This window comes from Blennius ocellaris, assembly GCF_963422515.1.
Source record: "Blennius ocellaris genome assembly, chromosome: 10".
NCBI classification, from domain to species: domain Eukaryota; kingdom Metazoa; phylum Chordata; class Actinopteri; order Blenniiformes; family Blenniidae; genus Blennius; species Blennius ocellaris.
The window spans coordinates 15,251,353-15,278,493 of NC_137659.1; the positions used below are offsets into that span (position 1 = coordinate 15,251,353).

At 43.2% G+C, this 27,141-nt stretch overlaps 1 protein-coding gene across 14 annotated transcripts in view; it reads right to left on the reverse strand.

Annotated features, from left to right (window-relative positions):
- dlg1b (discs large MAGUK scaffold protein 1b) overlaps nucleotides 1-27,141 on the reverse strand; it is a 92,839-nt gene that overhangs the window by 31,382 nt on the left and 34,316 nt on the right. For 8 of the 14 annotated variants that reach the window (XM_080503549.1, XM_080503551.1, XM_080503550.1 and 5 more), the window contains exon 4: nucleotides 7,819-7,983. In XM_080503549.1, coding sequence (XP_080359675.1) covers nucleotides 7,819-7,983 — 165 coding nt within the window. Of the gene's footprint in view, nucleotides 1-3,787; nucleotides 3,938-7,818; nucleotides 7,984-27,141 lie in introns of all 14 variants that reach the window. The other 6 variants (XM_080503554.1, XM_080503553.1, XM_080503555.1 and 3 more) reach the window with 1 other exon arrangement.

Genomic DNA, 27,141 nt, shown 5'->3' on the forward strand with positions numbered 1-27,141 from the left:
TCTTCCTTGTTCGGACCGGTGGTGCCCCGAGTCTTAGTCTTAAAAAAAAAAAAAGATCACCATTACTGGATTGTGTTTACGGAACAATACATGAAAAAACTTTCCAACATTTTAATGGGACAGAAAAAATGTCCCCGACCAGATTTCATGTAAAATGTCTTGAATTTAATATTGCTGCCATATTCAAGTCGGTGGCGGTTTGGTAGCGTTTCACCATTTTGTGTCTCCATTTTATTTTATTTTATTGTGACATTATATGACTGAACAAGCCATCTCTTCACGAGGTTACTGTAAATATGCCGGATTTAGCTAATAGGGCTAATTTACATTCACTCCTTTCAAGAGCAAAATATCCAAATTAGGACTGATAAACTACATATTTTCTATTAATCTCATTTTAATGTTTGTGATTGTAATATGTTGTTTTTATTCAAACGTTTTGATTGTTGGTTTTCGGTGGCGTCACCAAATGTTTAATCTCAACAAAGGCTAAAGTCTGAATCTTGCAAAAAAGAGGGCATGAACGTGTGACTGAAAGAAAAATATACATATCGCTCTGTGTTTTCAATAAACATTACCCAGGTGTACCTATTATGTGTTCAACAGCATCTTAAAGAAGTTTAATGGTGGAGGTTTTGATAATTCTTCAATCTTCATTTATTCATTAAATTACTCGATGCATTATTTTCCTGGCTAATCCATTCATTGTTTGGCCGTTTAGCTCTTTCACTATTAGACTGACCGGGTTGATTTTGATTTTAAACCTGTAAAAAAAACTAAAATCAAACCAACTTTTGTTCTGCATAATAAGCAAGGGCCTCTGCCACTTTAACTTCAGTTCTGAATACATGACCTACTCAATGATAATGTGTGTTTTTGAAGGTAATTAGAGATTGATACATTTTTGACAGTCTTCAATTGACGGTGGTAAGTAGATTTGGAATTTTCTTGATCAGGAACAGGATGTGACCGTATAGGAGTGTACACTTTACCATGGTTTACACACTATAAGTATCACTCAAGTTCTTTGGCTGGTCATGCAACCTGTATAAAAACACACCATCTGGGACAACAATGATACTGTAACAAGAGTATTTCACAGACAGAGTGCAATGATGTTTCCAAAAACAAAAAAGCAAACGGTGAGCAACATTTAAACGGAAAAAAAAACTGAAACAGTGCAGCAGGAAGAAAGTTCAGAGTATCTGACAAACTCCTGAGGGACTGATGTAGAATTCTCGGTTCACCAACTGCTTCCTTGTTCTTCTTGAAAACGAAGCTTGACTCAACATTTAGAAAAACAAATCTCAATAAACCCGCTTTTCTTTTTTGTTAAGTTTTCCCGCGAAATTCTTTCACCTTTCCATTTCCTGGAATAACGTTCATTCCCAGCAATTTATGATTTCCCTCAAATTCCATCAGGCTGTAAATAGTGCCGGGCAACCGTCCCAGCATCCTTTGCTGCAGTACGAAGAGGAGCGGAGATGATGAAGATGAAGAAAGTGCGTTAGAGACAAGTCATTTCATGGACTCTGAGTCCTTTGTCCCGGTGCTAAATATACCTCGGAGCTGCTGTAAATCTCTGTGAACAGGAGGCCGGCCGTCCTGTGTTTTACTACAACACCCCCCCCCCCCCACTCCCTCCGCCCAGTTACAGAAAGCCTCACTAAATCTGCCCTTGTCCTTCGGTGCAGGTTCAACCCCATCCTCCTCCTCCTCCTCCTCCATTTTCCTGCCGTTGGGATTTTCTTTGTCGACATTCATCTCCTGTGTTGCCATGGCGCTGCTGAGGAAAGCAAATGAGAGGCGGAGGGGAAAAAAAAATGAAAGAGATGACTTAAAAAAAAAAAAAAAAAGGGGGGGTGGTGGTGGGAGGGGTGTGTGTGCAGTACATCCTCCCAGCCCCGGTGTCTTTGTGGGATGTGACGATCCATTCGTTGTGTTATCGCCACGGAGGTGTAGGAGATAGGTGAGTGCTGACGTGGGGCCCGGGGGCGGACGCCGCACATCAAGACGAGGAGGAGACGACGACGGGGAAGATTTCTCCAACCAAAAGACTGCCGACCGCGAGCAAAAACGCCACGGAGCTGACGGGAGGTGGAGGTTCCTAATCAGCGCTCCACCCGGCCGCTCTGCGTCACGTTGATATAATTTACAGCTGCGTGTGGAATGTGCTGAGGCGGCAAGCGTGCCCTTCCTTCACACTGGTCCAAATCTCCGTTTCGTCACTTGAAGGTTTCAACAGACTTGCTGGCGGCCTGAGGAGGCAGAAGGTCACATGGAATCCTGCAACAAACCCTGAACCACGGCTTGGACAAGAACCTTCAGAAATATAATATTCAACAATAAAAGAGCATTTATTACCTCAGTCTTGGTTTTACCTAAATGATCATTCTAGGTTATTATGAGACCCAGAACAAGAGATGGCTGCTGAGATGAACGTGACGTGACAGGGACCGTCCTCATTTTACACTTATAAACTGTTTTTTTTTTTAATAAATTCGGTATTCAGGCAAGACGGTAACAACATTTTCTTCAGCGTTGGAAAAATTCCTTGACGACAGTTCAACAAACAGTGACAATCTGTGCTAATAAATATTAGTAGGAAAACGACTGCATCTGGGTGACAACATTGAAAAAAAAACACTCCAAAGGAATATCCTTGTAAGATTATGGTGATGCAACAAAACCAATTCTATTGATACATTCTACCAAAAAAATTGAAGTCTGAGTTATTTCATTATTGTTTGGAAGTGTTCCACGCAGCAGTGGATTGAGGTCATGTCACAATACCTGAAGATACTTCATCTCCTCTCCTCCATACAAATAGCAAAAAACTGTTTTCTGATCAAATTAAATTCCCACATTGACTCAAAATGTAAAAGTCGGCCTGCCATATAGGATAAACCCTATACCAGCAGGTTTCAATGGAGTTGTATTACCTTCTTTAAAATGCATTAGGACAAGCTTGCACTTTCCCTCTGGACGCAACAAATCTTCCACAACGGCACATATATAAACAAAACATTTAGCACTGCAGAGTATCGGTGTATCAATCTGCATCCGTCAACATCGACTATGATGAAAACGTCGGGGCCCGAGGACACGTTCGAAGGGCCACGACAGGAAAACCAGACCACCTCACTACAATAAGCACATTTCATTTATTGCCTGAACAAAGAAGCCCAGCATGAGCTCAAACTAAATGCAGGGGAAACCCTTGTTTTTATATTTTTTAAAAAGCTATAAAACGATTTAACATTTTATCACAGGACCCCAATATGTTAATAGTAAAGCTGGGTTGTTCCTTTAAGAGACGACTTCCATTAATAAGCTGTGGCTGCCCATGACCCTACTCGCGGTTCAGCGATTGTACTTCTTTGGGCCATTTTTGATGCTTTGACCCAGTCAACACATACCAGGTTTTTTTTTATTTTTTTTTATTTACTGCAATACTCTCGGTCTCCAAAATCAATCCCAGAATATCTGAAATGATTTATGATTTAAAACCCCTCGTGTGAGACTCACAATTTTTCCTCTGCCTCATTGATAGAAGTATTTAGTGGTATTTCATAAATGTGTGTTGCATTGAAAAAAACTAAGATTTGACCAAAGTTGACCCAAGATCAGTTGAAGGGTTTCAGAAAAACCAGACTTTGGAATCAGTTTAAAATTAAGCATAAACATGTTGGTGAAAATAATGTCAAGGTGAAGCATCGGCCCAGCATGGAAGGGTGAAAGGAGGGTTGGGGGGGGGGGGGGGGGGTGAAGGGGGGGTGAGGTTTACCTGGATCGGGGGGTAAGGGTTGGAGGAGCAGGAGGGGAGGGAGCTGTCCTCTCCGAGGGGGTAGAGGGTGGAGGGCGTAGGGGAGGGGAGCTCCGGGTGATGCGGTCCTAACAGTGAAGAGCCGTCAAAGACGCATTCCAAAGCCGCTACCTACAGGATAGAGGAGGAGATGGTGGAGGAGAAACGGGAGTCGTGGAGAGGAGCACAGCATAGGAAGAGCAGGAGAAAGGCAAGTTTATCGGCAGAGGGGGGAGGGAGAGGGAGGAGGGCGGCGTGGGCAAAGGTCATGGTTTGGATTGTGGGTCTTTCCCTACAATGAACAATTTAAACATTTCATCTGATTTATGTGAAGTTGTTCAGGCAATTCTCATGTACAGGTTCAAATCCTTTTTCTTTTTGAGTAAAATATACTCATTTCAGGAGTAAAAATCATTCTCAGATGTAGTGAATAAATTTAAACTAATCTGGTTGAAGCTGTTTTAAACAGGTTTTTGTTTTGTTTTGTTTTTTTCAGGTGGTGCAGTGTTAAGCACTCACTCCATAGTTCCAGTCTGGGGTCTTTCCTAATACTGTATGTTTCTCTCTGTAACTGTAAACTCATCACAGGCATGAACATAACCGTTCTGCCTCCCAGTATTTGTCCCGAGTTCCTGCATACATGCATGAGCTCCAGCTCCCAACAACCCTAAGCCGGATAAAGCGGCACAGACGACGGCTAAATCAAACAAAATAGTCATTAGGAAAATGAAGATGTGAAAGCAAATAAGCACATTTGATTTTCAATAAAGATAATACATAGTTTCATTTGAAAGTATTTGCCTCATAGCAATATTGTTTGTGGTTTTAAAAATCTAGTGTCACTTTTGACAGTTTGACAAAACAAATTGCTGTTAAAAACTGACATTCACGTGTAAAAAAATTAAGTGCTCAGCAGAATAGAATCACTCAGTGCCTTCGTGGCTGGTTTGGATCTGTACATGAGAAAACATCCTCAGACGGAAGTTTGAGTCGGGAGATTTTTTTTTTTTGCTTTGAAAGAAAAACAAGTGCGATAAAAGAAAACAGTCAGCAATGTGGAGGTAAAGAGGGTCAGGCTGGTGAGGAAGAGGACGAGGAAGAGGAAGCAGGACAGTGCTGGGTCTCGACACACACGGAGGCTGAACGTTAACAACTCAAACTGGTGGAATGAGGAAATAAATCAAGAGGAAACCATGTACGTCGGCTGAGAACAGAGATTGTGCTGATGGACGCACAACATTTAAAAAATGACAGGGAATTTGAACAGGCTGATTTGAAGGCAGATTACAAATTGTTTATTTTTTTATGTGCACTTCCAAGTTTCAGTATTTTGTGTTACTTTGCCTTCCGCCTTTTCAAGCCACGCTGCAGCGTCAGGCTGCTATTTCAGATGTGGGAGAGTCGCCACACGGTGGCAGAACAGCTTCACGGAGCAGCGCCCGCTACATCACACATGTTTATTCAGCATTAATCTGATCTCCTGTACTCTGCTGCCTGACTGCCAGGGCATAAATAACAAGTTTAAATCCCAGTAAAATGTGTTTTCTTGTTTTTGTCACTGCTATTTTTTTATTTATTTAAATACACTAAAAAATAAAATTGAAAAAGATTGTTTATAACTTCGCATAAGAGAGTTTAAGTGTGAGATGATGAGTTCATCTATCAATACCTGACCATGCTTTCTATCACTGATTTCATGTACTTTAATTTTTGTTTTTTTGTTGTTTTTTTTACCCTCAACAATACCTAGTTTGTTTAGAAAAGGAAGTATAAGCAGAGTAAGAGCAGGGGAATAATAATCAAAAGTGTTTTATAGGAGCTCAACAACTTTGTATGGATCCATAGATGTGTGTATTCACATTGACTAGGGCAATTCATTTATGAAAGACAACTTGACAGTCATGAGCTGTTAAATATCGTTAAAAAGTGAATTATATATAGATTATTATATAGCTAAGCCAAACAGCATGAAGTACATTCAATAAGGGTGTCGTATGTCTAAATTCAATGAGATTCCTAACTGCTCCCTGAACATTTGAGGGTGGTGAAGGACTGACGGCTTTCCCTGAGACAGTCCTGATTTTAATGAGTTACAATTAAAATGTTTTCATGACTAAAAATGTCCCCTTTAAAAAAAAAAAAAAATCACTAATTCGTCTATGTTTTGAAAATAAATAAATAAATAAATCAACCAATTTGACATTTGCCTTGATCATGAACTCGTTAAATGACCTTTTTCGTCCACCATTGACCATCCGGGATTTTTCAATTACATTTGACATCTTTTCTATGACTTATAGTTTGAAACTAGCTTGTGCAATGGCATGATGAATATAATTCACATAAAGACATGTACGGGAATGCTATTAAAACATTTTTTTAAGTGAATATATTTTAACCAGATCCCAAAACAGAAAAAAAACACACCAAATGAAGAAAGCTCAACACATTTAAAGGAAACTGACGACGGTAGAGACACTGAGGCAGATTTCATCCGACTGTGTGAAATTGGCGCGCTGCTCCTTTAACAAACACACAAACGGGTCACTGACGTTCACACGAGGCCTGAGCGACGACATGAAAACACGGCAGGAGTCAGCGGCAGCGGTATGGAGGGCGACGTGAACAGGAAACACAGCTTGGGTGATAATACCTCCGTGAGACTTACGGTCCGTTCAGAGTCGTCGGCAACTCGGGGCGAAGAAACGAGGAGCGTGGAGGAAGGAGCGGTCATTCTATGAGGTCAGCGTCAATTCTCTCACTGATGAACTTTGACTGCTCTACCCATCTCTCTCTTTGTTCAGAATGTGAACACAAGTACTACAATTATCACTACAGGACATTTTCAAGAGGCCGATAACTGACCCATCGAAATTCCTAATCTTGTATTTCAAAACCGGATCAAAGATGAAGAGCAGGAATATAGTCGTCTGCTCAGTAGCTCAGAGCTTCATACGTGTTTTAAAAGCAGTTGAAATCATTTATTCCCTCACCCGAAGTGATACAAACTTGTCAATCTAAATATGTTTCCCCGTCTCTCTTCAGTGCTGCTGCTGGTGGGAACCATTAATCTGACTTCAAACTCCCCTTTACCTATGCCGACTATAAAGATCTAAACACCAAACCTGCGATCATTGATATTGACACTGCATCGCTTGTGCAAGTTCTTCCCATCTTCTGCCCCTGGAGACTGGACCACTGGAGGAAAGAGGAACCTGGACCGGAGGGTTGTGATGTTTGACATTTTGAGACGATGCGATGAATTTCACGTAAGAGCAGCAGTCAGTGACTCAATGATGACCAACACAGAGGCAACAAAGACCAGCACAAACCCTCTTCCTCGTGTGTGTGTGTGTGTGTGTGTGTGTGTGTGTGTGTGTGTGTGTGTGTGTGTGTGTGTGTGTGTGTGTGTGTGTGTGTGTGTGTGTGTGTGTGTGTGTGTGTGTGTGTGTGTGTGTGTGTGTGTGTGTGTGTGTGTGTGTGTGTGTGTACAAAAAGACACATTCAATTGTAAATACAGGACAGGTGGAAAAAAGACGAAGAGAGAAGTCAGAGCCGTGCGAAGAGAAAAGGCGTCAGACTGGAAAAACCATTCCATCCATTACAATTTTTTTTTTTTAATCTAAACTCCGCCGCTTTATGTCTAATGTGGAGTTCGCTTACAGAGATGAATCCAAGTCTGCATGAAGAAGCTCAGATTTAAACAAGATGTTAAGGGCACTTGGGAACCACGAGCATCTATTTATCCGAGTGATTCATCGCTCGGTTGTACAAAACGTAAAAAAGATGAATGAGATGGGCACTTTGCCTTCCGAGTGCATGCTCATACATGCATTTCCTGTTGAAGTGAAGGTATTCTCTTTGAATCTTCTATCCCGAGCGCTGCTGGGGAGGGTGCAGTCTAATGAATAAAGATGGCCGCTACGTTGTAACAGTCGTGTCGACGGATAGACGAGGAGCGACGGGAAGAAAGAATGGCCACAAAGTTATGGCGATGACGCTTTGACTCCTACCTTCATAGGTGAGATGTGAGCATGTGTGACGTATCCGTGCACGTTCTCTATCTGGGAGAGGTTCTTCTCTGCTACCTGGACCAGCTCCGCCCCCCCTGCCTCCTCCGTCAGCTGGGGGGAGCTCTGGTCTTGCGGGGAAGAGTCCTCATCATGGTGTCGGTACTTCTGTCACATGGAAAAAAAGAGAGAAAAAAGCCACCGTCAACACCGGAGCGACAGTTCAGGTCGTTATGAGGCATATGAGCATTGTTCAATAGAAAAAAAATTATTAAATCATGTATTTAGGCAAACAAGTGAGGCCTTTTCGAGGTAAAGTTTCAACAAAATTGTGACTGATTTACAGTGAAAATCTCAGAAAATCAGGGGGTGTTTTCATAAAAAAACGAAGGACTCAAAAGGGTTGAAGGTATAATTCCTCTCTGCTCATCTGACTGCTTGCTTTTCTTGACAATAGGAGGTGAGTCACGCACAGCAGGAGCACTTCAGGTCTCGCTTCAACACAAAACTCTAGTGACTGACTCATCGCTTACAAAGACGACCGACGGTGATAAAATATCTGCTTCTTTGATGCGCAAGGCGACGCTACAGGAAGCCTGCGGACAAACAGGGGGGGGGGGTTAAGAATAAGAGTTCTTATAGACCATTTAAGCTCAGAGCTTCGCCATCCCCGCTGCTGTTTGAGGAACCGCAACAGTGGGTGTCTAATATGTCAAATATTGATGTACAGATCTCCGTCCACAGATCAGCTTTCAGGCTCGTTCCACACTGGCAATCTAGAGAGCGAAGGTATTCCTTTGTCCACAGCAGGCACAGCGATCTTATTCTTTCGTTATATTACGCAATTACTCTCATCACACTTTAGTCGCAGCTGTGGGGCAGCATCACGGGCTCCACAGGTCAATATCAAGGAAGATCAAAGTCAGATTTTGTCGTCTGTGGTCAACGCTCCCCCCGTTCCGCGGCTTTATGTTCACCACGGGGGGATAAACGTCGACAGTTGGCTTGCAAACATATTCACACACCTTAAAGCTTTTACACATTTTGGCACATTATGGCCACAAATGTAAATGCATTTTATCGGGATTCGTCGAAATCAGAAGTGTTATTCACACCATTTGCTGTAAAAAGCCCACATCAAACTAAAAGCTTGGTTGATTTGTGATTTCCTAAATATCTCCCAATTCTAGGTTTTGTCGTTCGAAAGGCGACGCGTGATCGGTATAATTGATAACCCAATAATAGGCGAGGGGCATCGTTACACCCCGACGGTGAGCAAACATTTCGGCTCTTCTTCCGTCGCTACAAATCATCCAGTTGAACATTTCAATGCAAGATACTCGCCATAGATCAGCGAAACCTCGGAAACTCCTTGCAGTGACTTCAAAGACATTAATCTGAGTCTGAATAGGATTATAACCACGCTTGATTGGCTGCGGTGTTGGAGCCGCTGGCAGGTTTGGGGGGGAGGCTGAGCTGTTAGCGCTGCCGGGATAGGCAGCGCATCGCGGGCTTTTGGAGATCTGTCACATGGCAGCCACAGACCCAAACCTCTTCCAAGCTGCACGTCCAAATACAGTCGACCCGATTCGTTTGCTTTGATCTCCGCAAACAAGAACTAATGAAGTGACGATGAGCAAAGCACTGAAAGCCCGGTCGTCTGCGTTCATTCTGAGAAACCAGTGAGGCCAACCCGTCGCTTCACACTGACGGCCCGGTCACTGCTGAGCCAACAAGAAGCCGAAGGGCAACGTCTCCATTGATCGGGCTGCAGCCATCTAATTGCATAAAGGATGACAACGGCTGCAGAGAGGAGGCCCGCACACCCAGAGGCTGGAATCTGACCAAAGGCTGAAGGCACAAGAAGCCTGTAGCTGCTAACAGAGGAAATTGTATCGAAACTTTGAATATAAAGTGTCTTTAAAAAAAAAAGAAAAACGTATGTCAACTGTAATACATTACAGCTCATTGACAACTGATTATGTGATTTTCTTCTATTCAGTAGCCCCCCTTAAAAAGAAAGAGAGAGAGAGAGAGAGGTTTGGAGTTCCTTGCCTCAGACTCCCATTCATCGGCTCGACAACGTAATCGTTTGTCTTCCATTGTATGACTATTGAGATCGTCTGGAGCCAAAATCATAATAACGATTAAAATTCTATTAATTGAGCAGCCCTACTGGAGATAAAACATTCAATTAGTTTACCGGACATTTAATCAGTGGCTATTATATTATAAACAAGCATAAAACCATCTTAAAAAGCCATTAATTCCACTACCGTGAAAAATTCAATTCTCCGATTGATTAGTCAGTCACACTAAACTGTCAAAGTGTGACGGAAAACCAGAAAAGGAGAGAATCGTTTGAGTATTGCGAATGCTAAACGTTTAAACAAGAGGTCAGATTGTTATGTATGCCAATTAAACTATTTGAGACTAATTCTTGTAGAATGAAAGAAACAGCTGTGACCACACACTCTCGCTAAACCCACGTGAACGCTCATCTCAACAGACAAGATTTCAGGTTTGCAGGTGTCTGCCCCTTGATAGACTGGCGAACCCGTCCAAGACGTCTCCTGTATTGTCCCATAATTCAGCTGGGATCAGCTCCAGCGCTACGCAAGTGCAACAGAGCACATCAAAAAGCTGCAGGATGAATTTTGTATGATTAACATCAAAGCAAAGCCCCTTTTAACTCCTGCACCAGTATATACTATATTTAAGATACAGTGGAACGAGGCTGGACACCTGACCACTCAATCTGACCTCACATCAGTGAACCTCAGCCGACGTCTTCAAGCTTCGGTTAGAGGTTCACATAAACTGATGTTTAAACTGATGGTTGGGGAGGAAAAAGGGGACAAATAAAGCCAATTCTTATGTTCTGACACTTAAAGACTCCAAAGAACTGATAATCACTTATTGCTGCTTATCGCCGAAATGTAACGCAGATCAAGCAAATCACATTGACTCACTGAGAATAATTCAGCAAGCCGAGCAGAGCCCGAGCCGCGGCAGAGCTCCTGCTAATCGCATGCCGTCAATCATCTCTCACTGGAGGACGTCTGACTCATGGTTCGCCACAACATTTCTTGATCTACAGCTGCGCCGTTCCTTTCCTGGCACAGACATTCTCCCAAGTGTCCCGGCTTCTCCTGAAGAGAGAAGTTTCACAAGGTGAAATGGCTTCACCAACAACTCTTGCCTGAATATGGTATTTATAAAAGTATAGAGTAATCTATAGATCAACCTACTAGTTTATGACTTGTGACCTAACCCTCAAACAATACAGAAAAGTAAATGCCATAAATGCGGATCATTTATTATCAGGTCAAATAAGACTTCCATTTAATTCCACTGAGACCGTTTATGCATAACAACTGTTCCCACCGACACTGTCCCCATAATGTGACATGTGAAGGTTATACAGCAACTTGGGCAGCAGCAGTGAACAGAACCAGAGATCTCAGCTTAAAAAAAAAAAAAAAACAGGTGTAAGAAAGTGACTTCCCTGCTATAAAAGACGGTAAAACCTGACAACCAGCCTCATCGTTTCAGTCACTATTCTCCATAAAATGGAAGCTGCGGATAAAAGAAGGTACGAGTTCCTAGAATGTGGAGAAGCCAGACTCTGTTCTGTTTGACATGTCATCAACACATTTGAGGCGCAAGTAACAGTAACGATGGGAATAAACGTAAAATAAGACGACAAATCATTGAGTTTAAATGTGACAATAAAACACGTTAACAGAAGCCATGATAGAATTGCTTGATAATGCATCTTGGAATACGTCAGACACTGGCACGTAGGGGGAAAAAAAAAAGGTCAGTTGCTGTCCTGGTGCAGATTAACAATCCAGTGATTCCTGCTTAAATTACCGATATAACTCCATGGGAATTCCCTCCATGTCAGGGGCAGAAGCCACAGATTAACAGCGGAAGGCAGATTATACCGCAGGAGTGAAAATGACCTCCTGTCACCCACTCCTTCACAGTGGACTGTACTACGTTAAGAATTGGTCCAGGATTTAACATAATTCATTAGTGACTCTCGGCGTGACCACCGACAGCAGCACTGAGCCCCCCTCGTCTTTGAAAGGAGACAGAAGAAGAACGGCGGTCATGGCTGCTTGCACCGTTGGCCGCGGTTCCTCGTGACACAGATGCGGGTCTGAAGAGACGGACTGTGTCGCACTCCCGCCGACAACCGGCTCCCGTTTACATGCGGAGGACCGGCGTTATCGAATCAGTACAAATTACTCATTAAAAGTGAGAAAGTGAGAAAGTGAGCTCGCTGGGCGATTGCCAAGAGACTTTACAATGCATCATTTCTTCTCCCCCCCCCCCTTTGCAGCGCCTTCCTGAAATGTTAGAGGATTTCAAATTCAGCGAATAATAATGGCGCTTTACGGTCTCGACACCCGATAACATTCACGCAATTGTCACGTTCATATGCCGAAGTGACAGCTTCTATGGAAATAGCTCACAAATTGACGTTCAGTGTTTTGTCAAAGCAAACTTCGACACACATATCGACAATTCCGACAACTGCACACTAAATAAAAAGTGCTGCACTTGATAATTCTTTCAATTAAAAAAGCTTAAATGGAGGGGCATTAGGGGGGGGCTGCAGGCGAACACGGCAATCGTGACACAGAGCAGCAAAAAGAACGTGGCACCGCCACCCCCCTCCGCCTTCTACACATCCACGACTCCACGTTGACCATCAATGTCTGATACGATATGAAGAGGAAAAGAAAAGGAAAGAATCAGCTTCTTTTACGCCCCCCCCCCCTTTTTTTTTTGCAAACAGATGAGTGGTCCAATGAGCTGCTGCGGCTGCATGTCAACACGCCATCCTTGAGTGGAGCCCACTCGCTGTGGACAAATGAAAATGTGAGGTGTAGGAGGTAGAGGGGAGGTTTCCAGTAATGACACTGTCTGTGAGGAGAGAGCTGTCGTCTCCCACTCCTCTTCCTCCTCTTCTTCTCTGTGAGAGCGGAGGAGGAGGAGGAGGAGGAGGAGGAGGAGGAGGAGGAGGAGGAGGAGGAGGCTCAGTGCCGACTCCTGCCTGCCAAAAGCAGCTATAAATAGGAGCATCAGTAAGGAGCGGATGTAGCAGGATGTTCAGGAGGAGGAGGAGGGTTTCTGGATGATTCAGGGGTGTGATGATGAAGATGAAGAAGAAGCTGGGAACAAACCAACACAAGAATCTGACCGCCGGATAAAATGCTCCGAGTCGAGGAAGCCTTTTTTTTCTGGACCTCGACATTAACCCCGCCGCATTAATTATGCATTTTCCCTGCTCTTGATAATGAAGGGATGAAAAATGACCACATCCACTTTTCTTCTTTCCGTTTTCTTATCGGCATAATTGAAAATTACGAGTTCGCCAAGAAAGTTAATCATCCGTCATAAAGAAAGACAACGAGCACAGTTCTTGTAAAAAAAATTGAAGCCTCTAGTAAACATCTTCCGATGCTGAATACAAAGACATTTTGTTTTAGATGTTGTATCAACTGATTTTTTTTTTTTTTACAACTAAAAATACAGAAATCTTGCCACACAGCTTTTTCCCACAGCCCTCTGAAAGCTCTTCTGTTGGCAGAATTCTGGCAACTTGTTTTGGTGTCACGATGCAGAAAGTGAAAGGAGGTTCAGGAAACAACAGACCATGTTGGCCGATTCTCCTGGTGTGATATTGTGATTATCATTCACCGAATGAGAGAAAACAACATAATAGCAATAACCCCCCCCCAGCTTTGGCGGCGACACCACATCATACTGTTCCATAGCGCAGTAGCATCAGCGTATATTAGCACAGCACGAGTATGGACAGACGGGGTTATTATATCCTGGATGTGGGAGATTGTGAGGGTTTTATTGAGAGTTTCCAGAGCGGCAGGAAAGAGTGGGCTGCCTGAGAGGTGTCAAGCTAAAAGTGTTGACGCTTTACAACCCAGCACAGCATGACAATGATTATTATTCTGCATTCCAAACTTTAAAATAAAAAAAAATAAAAAAAGGAGGCTCTTCATCTAAAAATATGCAATTGGACAATGGGAGCAAACCATGTCAAGAGCTCCACTTTGAGCTGAACAAAACAGAAGAGTTTTTGATCAAATAGAGCAGCTTGTCCACTCAAGAGCCTCGATTTGTAACAATTCCATCATTTAAGTGCTGAAATTCCGATCCGTTCAACACAAAGACACCACACGTCGTAGGCAAGATCACTGCCTCCCATTAGATTTCCAAGCGTGCAAGGCGAAGAAGCAAACACACAGGCGACAGGTCCAGAATTGGTGTTATGATGGTAGTAGTAATAATAATAATAATAATAATAATAATGTGTTTGTGGTGCACACTGAACTCAAAACTCTCCGCTGCGACAAGAAGCCTTTCAACAGAAGCCCAAAAAATGTAAACAAAAGGTAAATAAGAGTGGAAAATAAATATCAACCAACACAAACGGGGAGTCCTGGAGGCCATGGGCATGAGTTTGGATAATGGGGGGGGGGGGGGGGGGGGTGGAGATCACAGGTGGAGGATGTAGGGGTGAGAGGCGTGTTTGGTTTGGGAGTGAGGAGACAGATCTGGTACTTTACTGAAGGATGTAGTGTCGTTAGAGTTTCAAAAAAAAAAATCTAATCAGAATGTAATCACATTGTCACTGTATGAAATTCACAGTGGATTTTGAAATTACTTGTGAAACAAAAGCGAACTGGTGAGTTCCTGCTGCCATTCAGGCCCTTCAAGCAGTGACGTACTGGAGTATACTTGAAATGAAACTCCTCGTTGACCCTTTGCCCTGCCGGCTCTTGATTGGACAGTCCCGCCCCCCCCCCCCCCCACCCCCGAGGGCCTCGGCACCATGTGGACTGACGTGTCGACCTCCCGACCCTTTGGACGCAAGGACGGCTCAGATTAACCCCCCGGATCACGACTTTGATATCTATGGTTAATCCGGGGGATTCGGGAGCACTTGGTGATCTTCACTCTCAAGACTGGATGCGGAGACCGTTCTGTTGAAAACGTGCAATTCGCCACTCTGCTGCTCTCGCCACCGCTGCTCTGTGACGGTTTGATCGCAACTAGTCTTAATTAAGCCCCATTGATCAGCCGCCATCGACCGCTTTCACAGCCACACACTCGATAGATTGTGCCGGAAGTTATCAATTGTAGAACCGTAGTATTTAGTGGGCTGCTGCTGCAGCTTTTTGTTGTTTTGTTTTAAATAAGAGTGCTTAAACTACCTAGTCCATTTTCAAAAACAAGGAACTCTTGTTTTGTACTCCGGCGCATCCATCTGCACCCAGTTTACACTAATAAACAGTGAAAAGTCACGAACAAACCAAAAGTTTACAGGCCCAATGTTCAAAGAAACTTTTATCATTTCTCGCCATCTCAAAAAAAGAAAAATATAGCAAGAAGCTCACTGGTTGTAAATCTTCCACATCTCAGGAATGCATTAATTGGGTTAATGCATCTCTTCTTTCAACAATCTGTCTGCTTAATTCACATCAGATATAGAAGATTTTCACAAAATCAGATGTTTAGGTGTGTTTTTTTAGGGGAAAACAGCAAGTGGGTCTTTATAGTGAGATCACGAGAAAAATGTAAATGTGCAGTATATTTCTAGATGTACCAGGGAGAAACGTGTAAAAGAAACAATGTATCTGCAGGTTCAATTGTAAAAAAGCCTCATCATCACTTAAATGTTTCGTCGTATCACTAGTCGGCAGCACAAATATTAGTGGGTTCGACGAGGTGTCGGGAATTTATTCAAAGTTTTTTGGGGTCCAAATACACACAGAGCCGCTGACGCATGCAATTTTTAAACCCATATTTTTCATACCAGGAAATATGTTTTCACACGAGGGCAGGTAGTGCCTATGACATTTCCACTGCGCGTGAACACTTTTTTTTTTTCTGAGAAGAGTCACAAACACAAGCATATGCATGGAGGAGGAAGTACCTGGAAATTGTAGTAAATATGATTATATGGCCAATTTAACACGAGAGGATAAGTAAAGTAAGTTTAAGCTGGAAAGAAAATAATAAACCGGGAGCAGCAACACTTGAGTAGATGTTGTGTTTCTCCACATAAAATATAAATGAAGTTGCATCTTGTGCTCATTAACAGCCTCTGTGCCCTGTATCCAGGCAAATGAGCAATGTTTTCACTGCATGCGCCACAATAAAGGTGACGCTATGCTGAAACACATGCAGTTTCAAGGCTTCAATGTGATGATCAAAATAAAATAAATTAAAAAATTAAGAAAATGTGACATTAAATGATAACTCCCATTGTGCCTTGTGCTTTCGCAGCATTTCAAATATGATATGGAATTTAAAGATTGTGATTAAAGTCTCCCGTTGGCGTTTAAGCAATATAGTTCAGGGAAGAAAAAAACGTGAAATTACTTGACCAGAGATTGAGCTCAATTTGGAAACATTTTCTTCCACTCATCTTAATTGACGTTTTTTTTTTTTTTTTTTTTAAGTGAGTTGCCACCAGGAGCATCTCCAATTGCAGGTCTTTATCAGCACACACACACTAAAGATGCTTCAATAGTTCATGGACTTTTTTTCCAGAAATGCAGCAGGCGTGTGCGTGTGCGTGTGCGTGGGCTGACGTGTCCCCGCTGACAGCAGCTCCCATGTGGTAGTGAGCTCTTGCTCCGCTGGTGTTTCCCCTGCAGAGCACATGTTGACCACACATGCACGTGCCCGCCAGCCTGCACACAGACGTCCCCCACCCCCCCCCCCCCTTCTCACAACCAATGGCGGCACGGCGGCTGCGGTCGGATCCGGCCTCCGATAGGCCGTCGCCGCCGAGGCAGAGACGATTGTGTGGCCCGGCCTATCGCTTCGCGTTGGGTCGAAACGGTAAACACGGCAGCTCGGTGACAGCGAGCAAAACCAGGGATTTCTCCCCCCCCCCCCCCCCCCCACCCAGCTGTTGTCTGGTAGGCGTAGAGCAGGAGAAGCAGCAGAACCCCCGGTTTAAATGTTCAGCATTCTAAGGTTTCAGAGGAGACGCGGCTCGGGTGCACTTGGAAACATTCACCGCCCTGCAGGAGCTTTTCTGCATTTCAGTTGTGATGTGGTGCATGTTTTTCTCGGAAGCAGCCCACAGTTCAAACTATCTTATATAAGGCAACATCAACATACAGCAAGAGACTGATAAAATAAAATTCTGCTATCTATAAAAAAAAAAAAAGCCTGTAATGATGAAGAAAAATGACACTTTTTCTTCCGGAGGCATAATCAGAGCAGATGGGCTTCTCCATGAAAGCACAACACCACAAAGCACAAAGGAAGGAAGGAAAAAAACACTAAACATCTGCAGCAGAGCAACATTTTATCTCAAATACAGAAATCTGCCAGTCAAGAAAAGAAAATGTGCAGTTGTTATTTTGCTCAGTTATCACTTCACATGACTGAACCACCCTGATTATTTAGATTATGTAAGACATTTTTAGGATTGGAAGGGACAATATCGCCAAGCTGGATTTGACAAGGAGATGCTGGTTAATAAAAAAGGACATAAATACTGATGCACACAGCTATAGGTGTGTGTGTGTATATACACACATATATATATATATACATATATACACACACACACATATATATATATATATATATATATACATACATACATACATATATATACACACATATATATATATGTACCCAGAATATGTTGTTAATGCTTGAGGAAAACTAAAAGCCTGCAGTTTGCAATGTTTTTCAGTGTCTAAATTAGAGCGTGATCCCAAGAGAAGTGGCTCACAACGCCTCCCTTCTCAATTAGGAAGCATTATGGGATAGATCCAGGACACTTCGGGGCTCGACGCAAGCATGAGAACACTAGTTTGTAGTTCCGATTAAAAACACGTTTTTAAAAAGCTTTTTTGAAATGTGCCAAGAGAATATCCGAAGGAGACGACTTTAACCAGATAGATTTGTAGACTTGAAGAACTTCAGTCACATACGTTTAATCCTCAGCCACCTCGCCAATTAAGGTGCATTATGGGAAGTGTAAGATGGGCGTTTGGTATTCGGTGAACACAAGAGCAGAGGATATAAAAACCTGTCTGCAGTGGCTGTATTCATGTAGACAAAAAATGCAGCACAGGCTCTTGCTCCAAACTACAAACTAAACAAACTGCAAAGATCATTTTGAAGATGTTCAACTTTGAATGCAGCGTTTCAAGACTTCTTTAAAAAAAAAAACCCAACTTGTAATAAACACACATTATGGGGAAAGTAGGACGTGGTGGTATGCTCTATGATCTACAAGTCTGCAATTTCAATTTCCCCAACTTCCTGTGCTTTATTTAGTTTTTGTTCTTATTATCAAGAAATTGTGATAGTTGGGGGGGGGGCTTCAAATTCAAATCCCTTATGTGACAGGGGGAACAGACAAATAGACAACCATCGGCATTAAGAAACAGACCAACACCACCAGGCACTATAAAGAAGTGGTCCATAAGGTTTAATGGTGTTCGCAGCTTAGAAATCTTGACTTCAGCAATAGTCTCACGTGCCGGGTGGACATAATGGGAATTCACAAGTTGGGGGAGGGAAAAAATGTTTGGGAGTCGTTTGTGGTCATTTCTGCACAAACTTTCGTTTGTTTGTGAAGAAGCCAGTAGAAAGTAAATTAAAACAAACAAACAAACAGCAGTCAGGTGTCTGATGCTCCTGAACTTTGACAGAACTACATCTGAAAAGCAGAAATGAACTTTGCCCCCCCCCCCCTTCCCCTTGTGACACGGCGTCCACACTCTGCCGAGGACCTCGGGTCGGGACGCTTCCACCCACCTTGCAGCCGAACATGAGGGAGATGGTGCTGTTGGTGCAGGCCACCTTGCAGTGGCACAGCATGGGAGAGAAACACTCCACCTTCTTGGTGCTGGGGGACATCTTGTCGGCGCCGGGGCAGTTGGCCGACAGCCGCCTCCTCCGGGAGCGCTGCCGGCTCCTCCCGCGCTGCTGCTGCCCGCCTCCGCCGGCCGCACATCCTCCGCCTCCACCTCCCGCCTCTCCACCTCCTCCACTGCTGCTGCTGCTCCCTGCTCTCACCATCCGCCCTCATTCCTCGCGTCTCTCCATCGCGGCGGGGAGGAAATGACTCCCAGAGCTCTTCCCACATTCAGGGAGAACCGCCCCCCCCGCCCCCACCACCCCACCTCCACCCCTCGTCCCCCCTTTTCCAGTGACCCCTCCTCCCCCCTCTTCCTCTACCGGTTGAATATATTCCTCTCCCTCTTGACCTCCTGCCAGGCACTCGTCTCGACTCCTATCGCTCGTTCTCCGGACTGCTTCCCACCTCACTCTCTCCCTGTTGCGTTTTCCTCCCTCCCTTTTGGTCTGCACTGAGAGTGATGATGATGAGGATGATGATGAGGGCTGGGGAGAGTGAGGGCTGCTGTGCATTTAGTGTGTGTGTAGCTTTCCTCTGTGGGGGTGTGATTGGTCTCCAGGGAGTGGGGGGAGGAAGAGGAGAGAGAGAGAGAGAGAGAGAGAGAGAGAGAGAGAGAGAGAGAGAGAGAGAGAGAGATTGGTCACATGACTCATCGGAAATGAGGAGGGCTGAACGAGAGAGAGAGAGAGAGAGCGAGAGAGAGAGAGAGAGAGAGAGAGAGAGAGAGAGTGTGGGGGTGTATCCTCAGGGAAGTTAGACTGATGTAGGACAGGACAGTCGGTGGTTTGGAGAAGAGGAAGAGGAAGAGGAGGAGACAGGCAGTGGAAGGGGAGGAGTCCAAGCAGGAAGAGGAGGAGAGGAAAAAGGAAATGAGTAAAAGAAAGAGAAAGCAGAGAGGAAGTAGCAGAGAAGTGCTGAAAGAGGAGGAGGAAGGAAACAGGTGAAAAAAGTTGAAAAGGTGAAGACGAGATGAAAAAGGAAAGAGGTAAAGAGGGGGTAAAAGAGAAGATGAGGATAAGAAGGTGTCCTAAAAGAAGGAAAGAACAGGGCATAGAGGGGAATAGAAGTGGAGGAGAGATGGGGGGTAAGGACTTACAAGGAGAGGAGTCACAAATAAAGAGGTGCAGAAAGAAGAAGAGGTTTCAATGGATCAGACAGATTGGTGGACAAACAAAGATGAAGGGGGGGAATGGGAAGAAAAACAAAAATAAAAATCTCAGATCAACTAAAATGTGAGAGAGAGAGAGAGAGAGGGAGAGAAGGCATTGAGAAAAGATGAAGACAGAAGCGGGGCAAAGGGTTAGACCAGGAGAAAAAGGAGTTGGATGGGAAAAGAAAGTGGAACTAGACAATCGGAGAAAAGAAGTCAAATGAAGAAGCAGAGGAGACAGTAGGAGTGTAGCTGGAGAAAGCGGACAGCCAATCACATGCCCCCATGGGACACCGTCTCTGACGCTCAAGACCGTATAGAACGTGCAAAATATCTCACACAAATCGAGATTTGCAGTGTTTTCTAGCAAGTCAGTGATTCATCCTTCAGGCTCCAGCAGACTACAGAAAGCTGTCGGCCCACACAGAACAACTGTCCCGGCGTTTTTATTTCAGTCCAACAGAGAGGATGAGACACAAAGTCAAGATCCAGAGCAGGTTGTACAGATGCAAAAACGCCAGGTGATAAATGAGGCGATGCAACAAATGCAGAGGCAGCGAGACGGCCGACACGATCAGATACGCCCGAATAAAGAAAGCTTAACCAAGTCCCTCTGAACGCCACATATATATATATATATATATATATGTGGCGTTTATATATATATATATATATATATATATATCTGACCAGCATGAGATAATGAGGCGGATTCTGCCCTGGCTGGAGGCATCAGGAAGCACTGAGTCCTCCTGAGACCGACTCCTAAACTGCAGAGAGCAACTCTGTCCGTTAGTTGGGTCGGTCTGTCTGGAGCTGCAGGCTTTTAATTGGGCCACTTCCCTGCAGGTCTATATCACACACACACACACACGCACACACGCACACGCACACGCACGCGCACACGCACGCGCATCCACCCACTGTCTGTCGCACTCCTCCGGAGTGCCTTAGTCACTCTGACTTAAGAGGAGATGAGCAAAAATGTGAGAAGTGAAATGAAAAAGAAGCTCTTTGTACAGTTATGTTTGATGGCGGTGATACTGTTTTAACACACACCAAAAAAAAAAAAACTCGAGTGATTGTTTTCGGCCTTTTTTCTAACCCCTCATTCATTTTATAGCCACTCGTGTTTTAATAGCGTCTCTTTGATTCAGTTTAGCTGATGGTTTCTACTAACTGACAAGTTAATTGGTGAAGAGGGACGAAGGGGTTTTTTTTTTTTTTAGGAGCAGCGCTCGATAAAGTTGTCGAACTCCTCGAAGGAACTACAAACGGCAAATTTTGCACCAAATTTTGCACCAATTTGCTTCCATGTCTGTGTGCCGCTGTCCGGGCGCCTCATTATCAAAGCCTGAGTCAGGCTGCACACACACTCCGTCACAAGCATGCGTCACTCGGCGTGCTGCGAACACACTCCGCTGACTCCGACACACACACACACACACACACACACACACACACACACACACACCGAGTGTTTGCAGTGACAGTGATAGCAACTGACAGGTTCAGATGTGACGGCCTCCTTCTAAATTTACCCTGCTGCTTTTTACACATCGCTCCCCACACACAGTCCAAACACCAGCGCTGACACTATTTGGATGGTTTTTTTTGTTAGGGTGTCATGTGACCCCCCCCCCCCCCGTGGGCAGTGGACATGGGTCAAGTCACACACCCAAAAAGTGACCCAGAAGATTATTTCTTTCACATGGAAAGCGTAGCTAAGAAACCGGCATCTGGTTTTAGAACTAAACGGGGAGAGACACGCTATGTGGGAAACATAACTAAGACGACTGAAGTGATAAATCTAAATACAGAGTTGTTACAATAAACTTTAAACCCCCCCCCAAAAAAAAAAGTCAGAAATGCTGCTGATTTAAAATAAACTCATTGATGATGGTTTCTGAAACTTGCAACAAACTGCTGTCAGTATTTTTCGTTTTTGCCAGTCAGACCAAGGCCCGTGGAGGTGGCGCCCCCTGCTGGACGACATCGTATTAGATCGAAAAAGCCTTTCTGATGAATTGCTCTGGGGTGTCCAAAACCAAATCATTCACTTAATCAGATGAATAGCTTTAATCGGAGCAAAGTGAGAAAGTAGAGCAGAAATACATTTGATGTAAAAACATTTTATTTTAAAAAGCAGCTGTTTGGGGAACAACTTTCTGCTCTGAGAGCCACAACTTCAATAAACCCTCACATGGCTACTAGTCTGTAGCTGGATCATCATCATTTGTGTTACTTTTATAGATCTGCATGCTGCATGAGATGTACTGAAAGGTGAAGATTTTTTTTCACTGCTTTAAGTTGAAATCACCCACCTTGCTGGAAACATCAAATAATTATATCCCATCCGAAGTAAAATAAATCCCCCCAAAAAATCTGATTTGAACTAGTGAAGAAAGGTAAATAAATACAATAAAATATAATAGCTTTGACAACCTCTCGGCCACCACGGCTCTCTTCTTCTCCCCGACATTTATTTAATAAAATACAGCCGTTATTACTCGGTTCCAAGGCAATGAGCAATACTACAAGTCAGCAGCAGGGGGCAGCAAACCCTCAGCAGAGTGAGGCTGGAGCCCTCCATCACCTCATTACCACACTGTCAATTCTGTGCGATTTTGCATTTATGGTAAAAAAAAAAAAAATGTCTTTGTTTTTAGGATTGTGGAAATCATTGGTGCCCAAAGAAATCATGTGAAAATTCAAATCACTATTAATCCCTTCAACAAGCCTTTTTCACACTGCAGCTCACTGATGCCGGGTTTAAGAAGTGTACTTCCCAGCTTACATGAGATTTTGTGATTTTTCTCGGAGAGAGGCTTCACGGTGGTGTCTTTAAAAAAAAAACAAAAAAAAAAACGATAAAGCCTAATTTCCTCCTGCATTAAGGTGAACCTTTCGTTGACATTTTGTCATGTAGGACGTTTTCATATATGAGCACTTGGCTACAACAACAGCAGTGAAAACTACTGAAGTAAACACATCAATCTCTCCTCAAACTGAACAAGACGTACATCTTCTGTAGAAACCGAGAAGCAAAGAACTGTTATGGTTCTGCTTGGAAGAATTACAGAAGGTTGTTTTTTCTTTTGAGCACTGAAGGCCATCAGAGGACTTTGTGTATTTACAAGCACCACAGGTGAGCAAGTTACTTCTACTGAAGGTCATTCCCATGGGAAGAAAAAAAAAACAACCACCACCATGTGCAGCTTTTGTTAAATGTCCCTTTGACACTCGTCTGTCCTTGAAAGACATTCCTGGATCGCATGTCACAGTCTCACCTGCACTGATTGCAGCCCTTAAAACATATCTGCTTCTCCAGTTTGTTTGTTGTTTTTTTTTAATTCCTCGAGTCCCAAAAGACGGTTGGCAGCGACTTCTTGTGTGCTCGTCGACCCAGATGGCGAGGTGTGGCCCCGAGGTGAGGGGGAGGGATGCAAAGGGAGGGGGGGGGGGGCATCAGAGCCATTTGAGGCCGTATCCAAGCTTCCCTGCGGTCTCTGTAGCGACTCGGTGCCGCTCCCTACCCACAATCCTCTGTGTGCGCCACTTCCAAGAGACACACACAACAAACCGTTTGAGAAAAAAAGACCAATCTAGATGCTCGTTGTGTCCTGTTTTCCAGGTTTCATCTGCTTTGTCACGTTAAGCCTGATGTTTTGCTTCACATCGTAAAACTAATTGCAACCTGCATATAATGACAGTAATATTAATCTTAGTTTTTTTTCTCCCTTTATTTTCAGTGACTGCAGTGCTAATTAATTTCAAGCTGCTCGGTAAGATCATGAGGAAGATGTCTATTGGCAGGTCAGTGTTTGAGAAACCACCGGGTGGATTTAAGGCTAGGATGTTTACATCCAAAATTGACTCTTAAACAATAATAATAATCTGTACAGCTCAAGCGACATTACTCCGATGATAAAACAATACTATGGACAGAGAAACAAGAAAAACGTCTTAGAATTTTATGATAAAACACTTACTAAACTTACTTTGAGGCAATATTAGTTGAGATCATCCCAATATCTAGATATGTAAACGCAGCTGGCCTAAAAAAAAATAAAAAAATTCCGCCTTCCAGTAAAAGAAAGAAGAAAATCGATTAAAAATGGTTATAAAGAGGTTGAGTATATCCAGGAAATGGTGACACAATAAACATGTTTTCAAGCTGTAAATTAAAAGTGTGACTGTAATTTAAAAACAAACAAACAAACAAACAACTGAAAGTAAACCGCAGTCCTGAATGGACACAGTGACCACAGAAGTCGTCCAGCTGCTGAACAGATGTGATCATGGCGGGGGACAGCAGCAGTGTCAGGTGGATGCGGCGTGTTCAGAGAGCAGCACGGCGCCGTGGCGCCTCGTTTGAAGGCAGGAGACGCAGCGGTGTGGCGGAAGGGGGGGGGCGTGGAAAAGCACTTAGTGGAACACAAGCAGAGGAAGTGGGAGCTTTGTAATCTCTCTTCGGGGGGGGGGGGGCTGAAGTCAATCAAAGCGTCAACAGTTTCCTGCACCGCCAAGAAACACAAAGAGAGCCGGCTGCACCAGAGGCCGGAGGGAAACGAGGAGGAGGGGGGGGGTATGGTCCTCCTGCAGCATCCCAACAAGAAACTCTGCAACTTTTCCAAGACACTTCGCCATTTCAATCACTTTTTCTTTCTTTTCCCCTCCAAGCACCCGACTAATCTCTTTGAACAGATTTTCTAAAAGAGGAAAGTTGCAACTTGTCTTTTTTTTGCTCCAATGTGCAGCACAAATGAAGCTCAGAAGCACAGAGCTACTATATGTTGAGGTAATGCTCATTCACACTGGATGTGTAGATCATAATTTACACATGCACAGCATATATATATTACACATATGTACATGGTGAATGTGTTGTACATGCAGCTCATGTAACCAAATCCCTACAGCTCCAGTGTATAGAAATCCAATCACGCCACACTTGCACTCGACATTCAAGCAGGATAAAGCAAAGCTTATTTATTTCCACTGAATGCAGACCGCATGGAACCATAATTTACTACAGCTCAGCCTGTCACTACATGTATAATGTTTATGTTGACATTGCAATGTATTGTGTAGCTCTAATAATTACTTTCGCTTTGTGGATTTTCAAAGCAGCATCGGTCTGAACAGTCGCGTTTCCTTTCATCTCACTTTTGCATCATCGATCGCAGTCGAACAATAAATTTAACTGCACACAACAAAGGGGCGTACTGAGCAAACAGCCCCTGCTCCACAAAGGCCATCGTTGAAAATGAGGCTCTTGAAACTTGAAAATCGTGTCGTTTGGGTTTGTTGTTTTGTCTTTGTTTTTAGCTCCACCCTCAGTCCCTCAAAGGGCCACGTCTTTTATCCAGGTCACCACTGTAAATCACAATCTATTCTTAATGGCTCACCTGTATCAATTAAGCTCAACTACATACTGTATAACTTGCTCCAATAAACTAAACCGCACAGTTACAGGCCTGCTATGATCAGCGTAGGACAATGGGCAGAAGCAGATTTTATTTATTTATTTATTTATTTTCTGACTGCACAACTACTGATATAATATCAACTTTATCAAGAGATAAATGTCTTTGGGATGACAACTTGCCAAATATCCCATTTCGAGTCATAAAGAAATAAAACTATTTCCCCTCCAAAAACGAAAAAAAAAAGTCTCAGAGAGAAATCACGATCATTTTAATGTTAGATCTCGCTTCTAAATGCTATTCAAACATGCTAAACTTTCTCGTGCTCCCCTTCATTTATCCCGCTTTTCTAAAAACACACAGAAGCACGAAGAGGAGAATCCATTATTCAGCACGGCAGAGAGCGAGAGCGGGCTGCTGCAGATATGACAGCTCAGTTTAATATGCAGAGAAGAAAAAACCACAGAGATTCTCCATCAGCATGAATGCAGCTGGGGAGGGGAGGGGAGGCAGAGGAGGAAACGAGCCTCTGCAGGCAAAACCATCAACCCCAGTAACACCATGTTTAAGGAAAGGAACTGCTGAGAACCACAGAATCAGTTGCAAGTGTGAACAGAAGCAAAAAAAAAAAAAAAAAAAGACTTAATTTCAAACCTGGTGAGAAAAAAAAAGCAGAAATATGGGTGTGTCACAAGGTTTTAAGACGCATTATTATATATATATATATATATATATATATATACGACACAAGGACCAAAAAGACACCTGATTATATAGACTGACAGACTATTTATATGCGCCATTTATCATTTCAAAGTAAAATCAAAACACATTAAAACGTTGTGAAAATACTTCAATGTCCAATTCCGTTGGATTTTTTTGGTCCATATTGTTGTTTTTTTGGTTTTGTTTGTCATTATTGGCATTTTCTTCTTTACATTGTTTCTGATTAAGCTTTTAAAAAAAACAATGGTAAAACAATGTTTGAAATGTTTTTACTGTAAATAAAAAAAAAAAACAGTCAGAGTTGAGAGGGCATGCTACACATTAAACAAGACTTTTTCTTAAATTGTATTTATTGATATTTCACAGGGGACATTCTAATAGCCTGTGGTCCATTCTTTAACAACTGCCACTGAATAGTGTTTGACAGTTTGATAAGAATTTAACTCATTTATCATCTTAAAAGAATTGCCATTATTTGTCGATTCGTCTATTCTGCCATTCTGGGGGAAAAAAAATCTCTCTCTAGATATTGAGTGTATTTCTCTGAGTTTTACACACGAATAACAACGATATTATCATTGTAACCCGGACATGGAGCTTTTTGTATACTGCTCATAACATCAGAAGTGTCCTTGTAAAACCTCTTGGGTATCTTCAAAAATCCCAGCTGAGCGAGGTTGAACATCTGGGAACACCACTCAGACCATACAATGGCTACTTCTGCTACACCAGGGGCTCCCAGTGAATCACACCAACATAGAAGAACCTCAAAGCAGAGGAGTTCTTTTTTTTTTTTGTCATTTGGAGGACATAAATAAGGAATTGAATTTCTTTCACAGTGAGAGAAACTTGAACTGCAACGTCATATCCAACCTGCATTATAGGTATGTCTGTGAACAGCAGGGGGGGCGCTGAAGATGTGACTTAGTAGTAGAATGAACTGAAAGATACTTAAAAGAAGTTTTTAATCCTGCAGTTATGGTTGAGACAAATCCTGAAAACCGTGCCGTTTGAATTTGATTTGTTTTACAGGCACTTGAAAATCCTCGCAATAAACAAAACAAAATAAATCTCATATAAATCAGAAA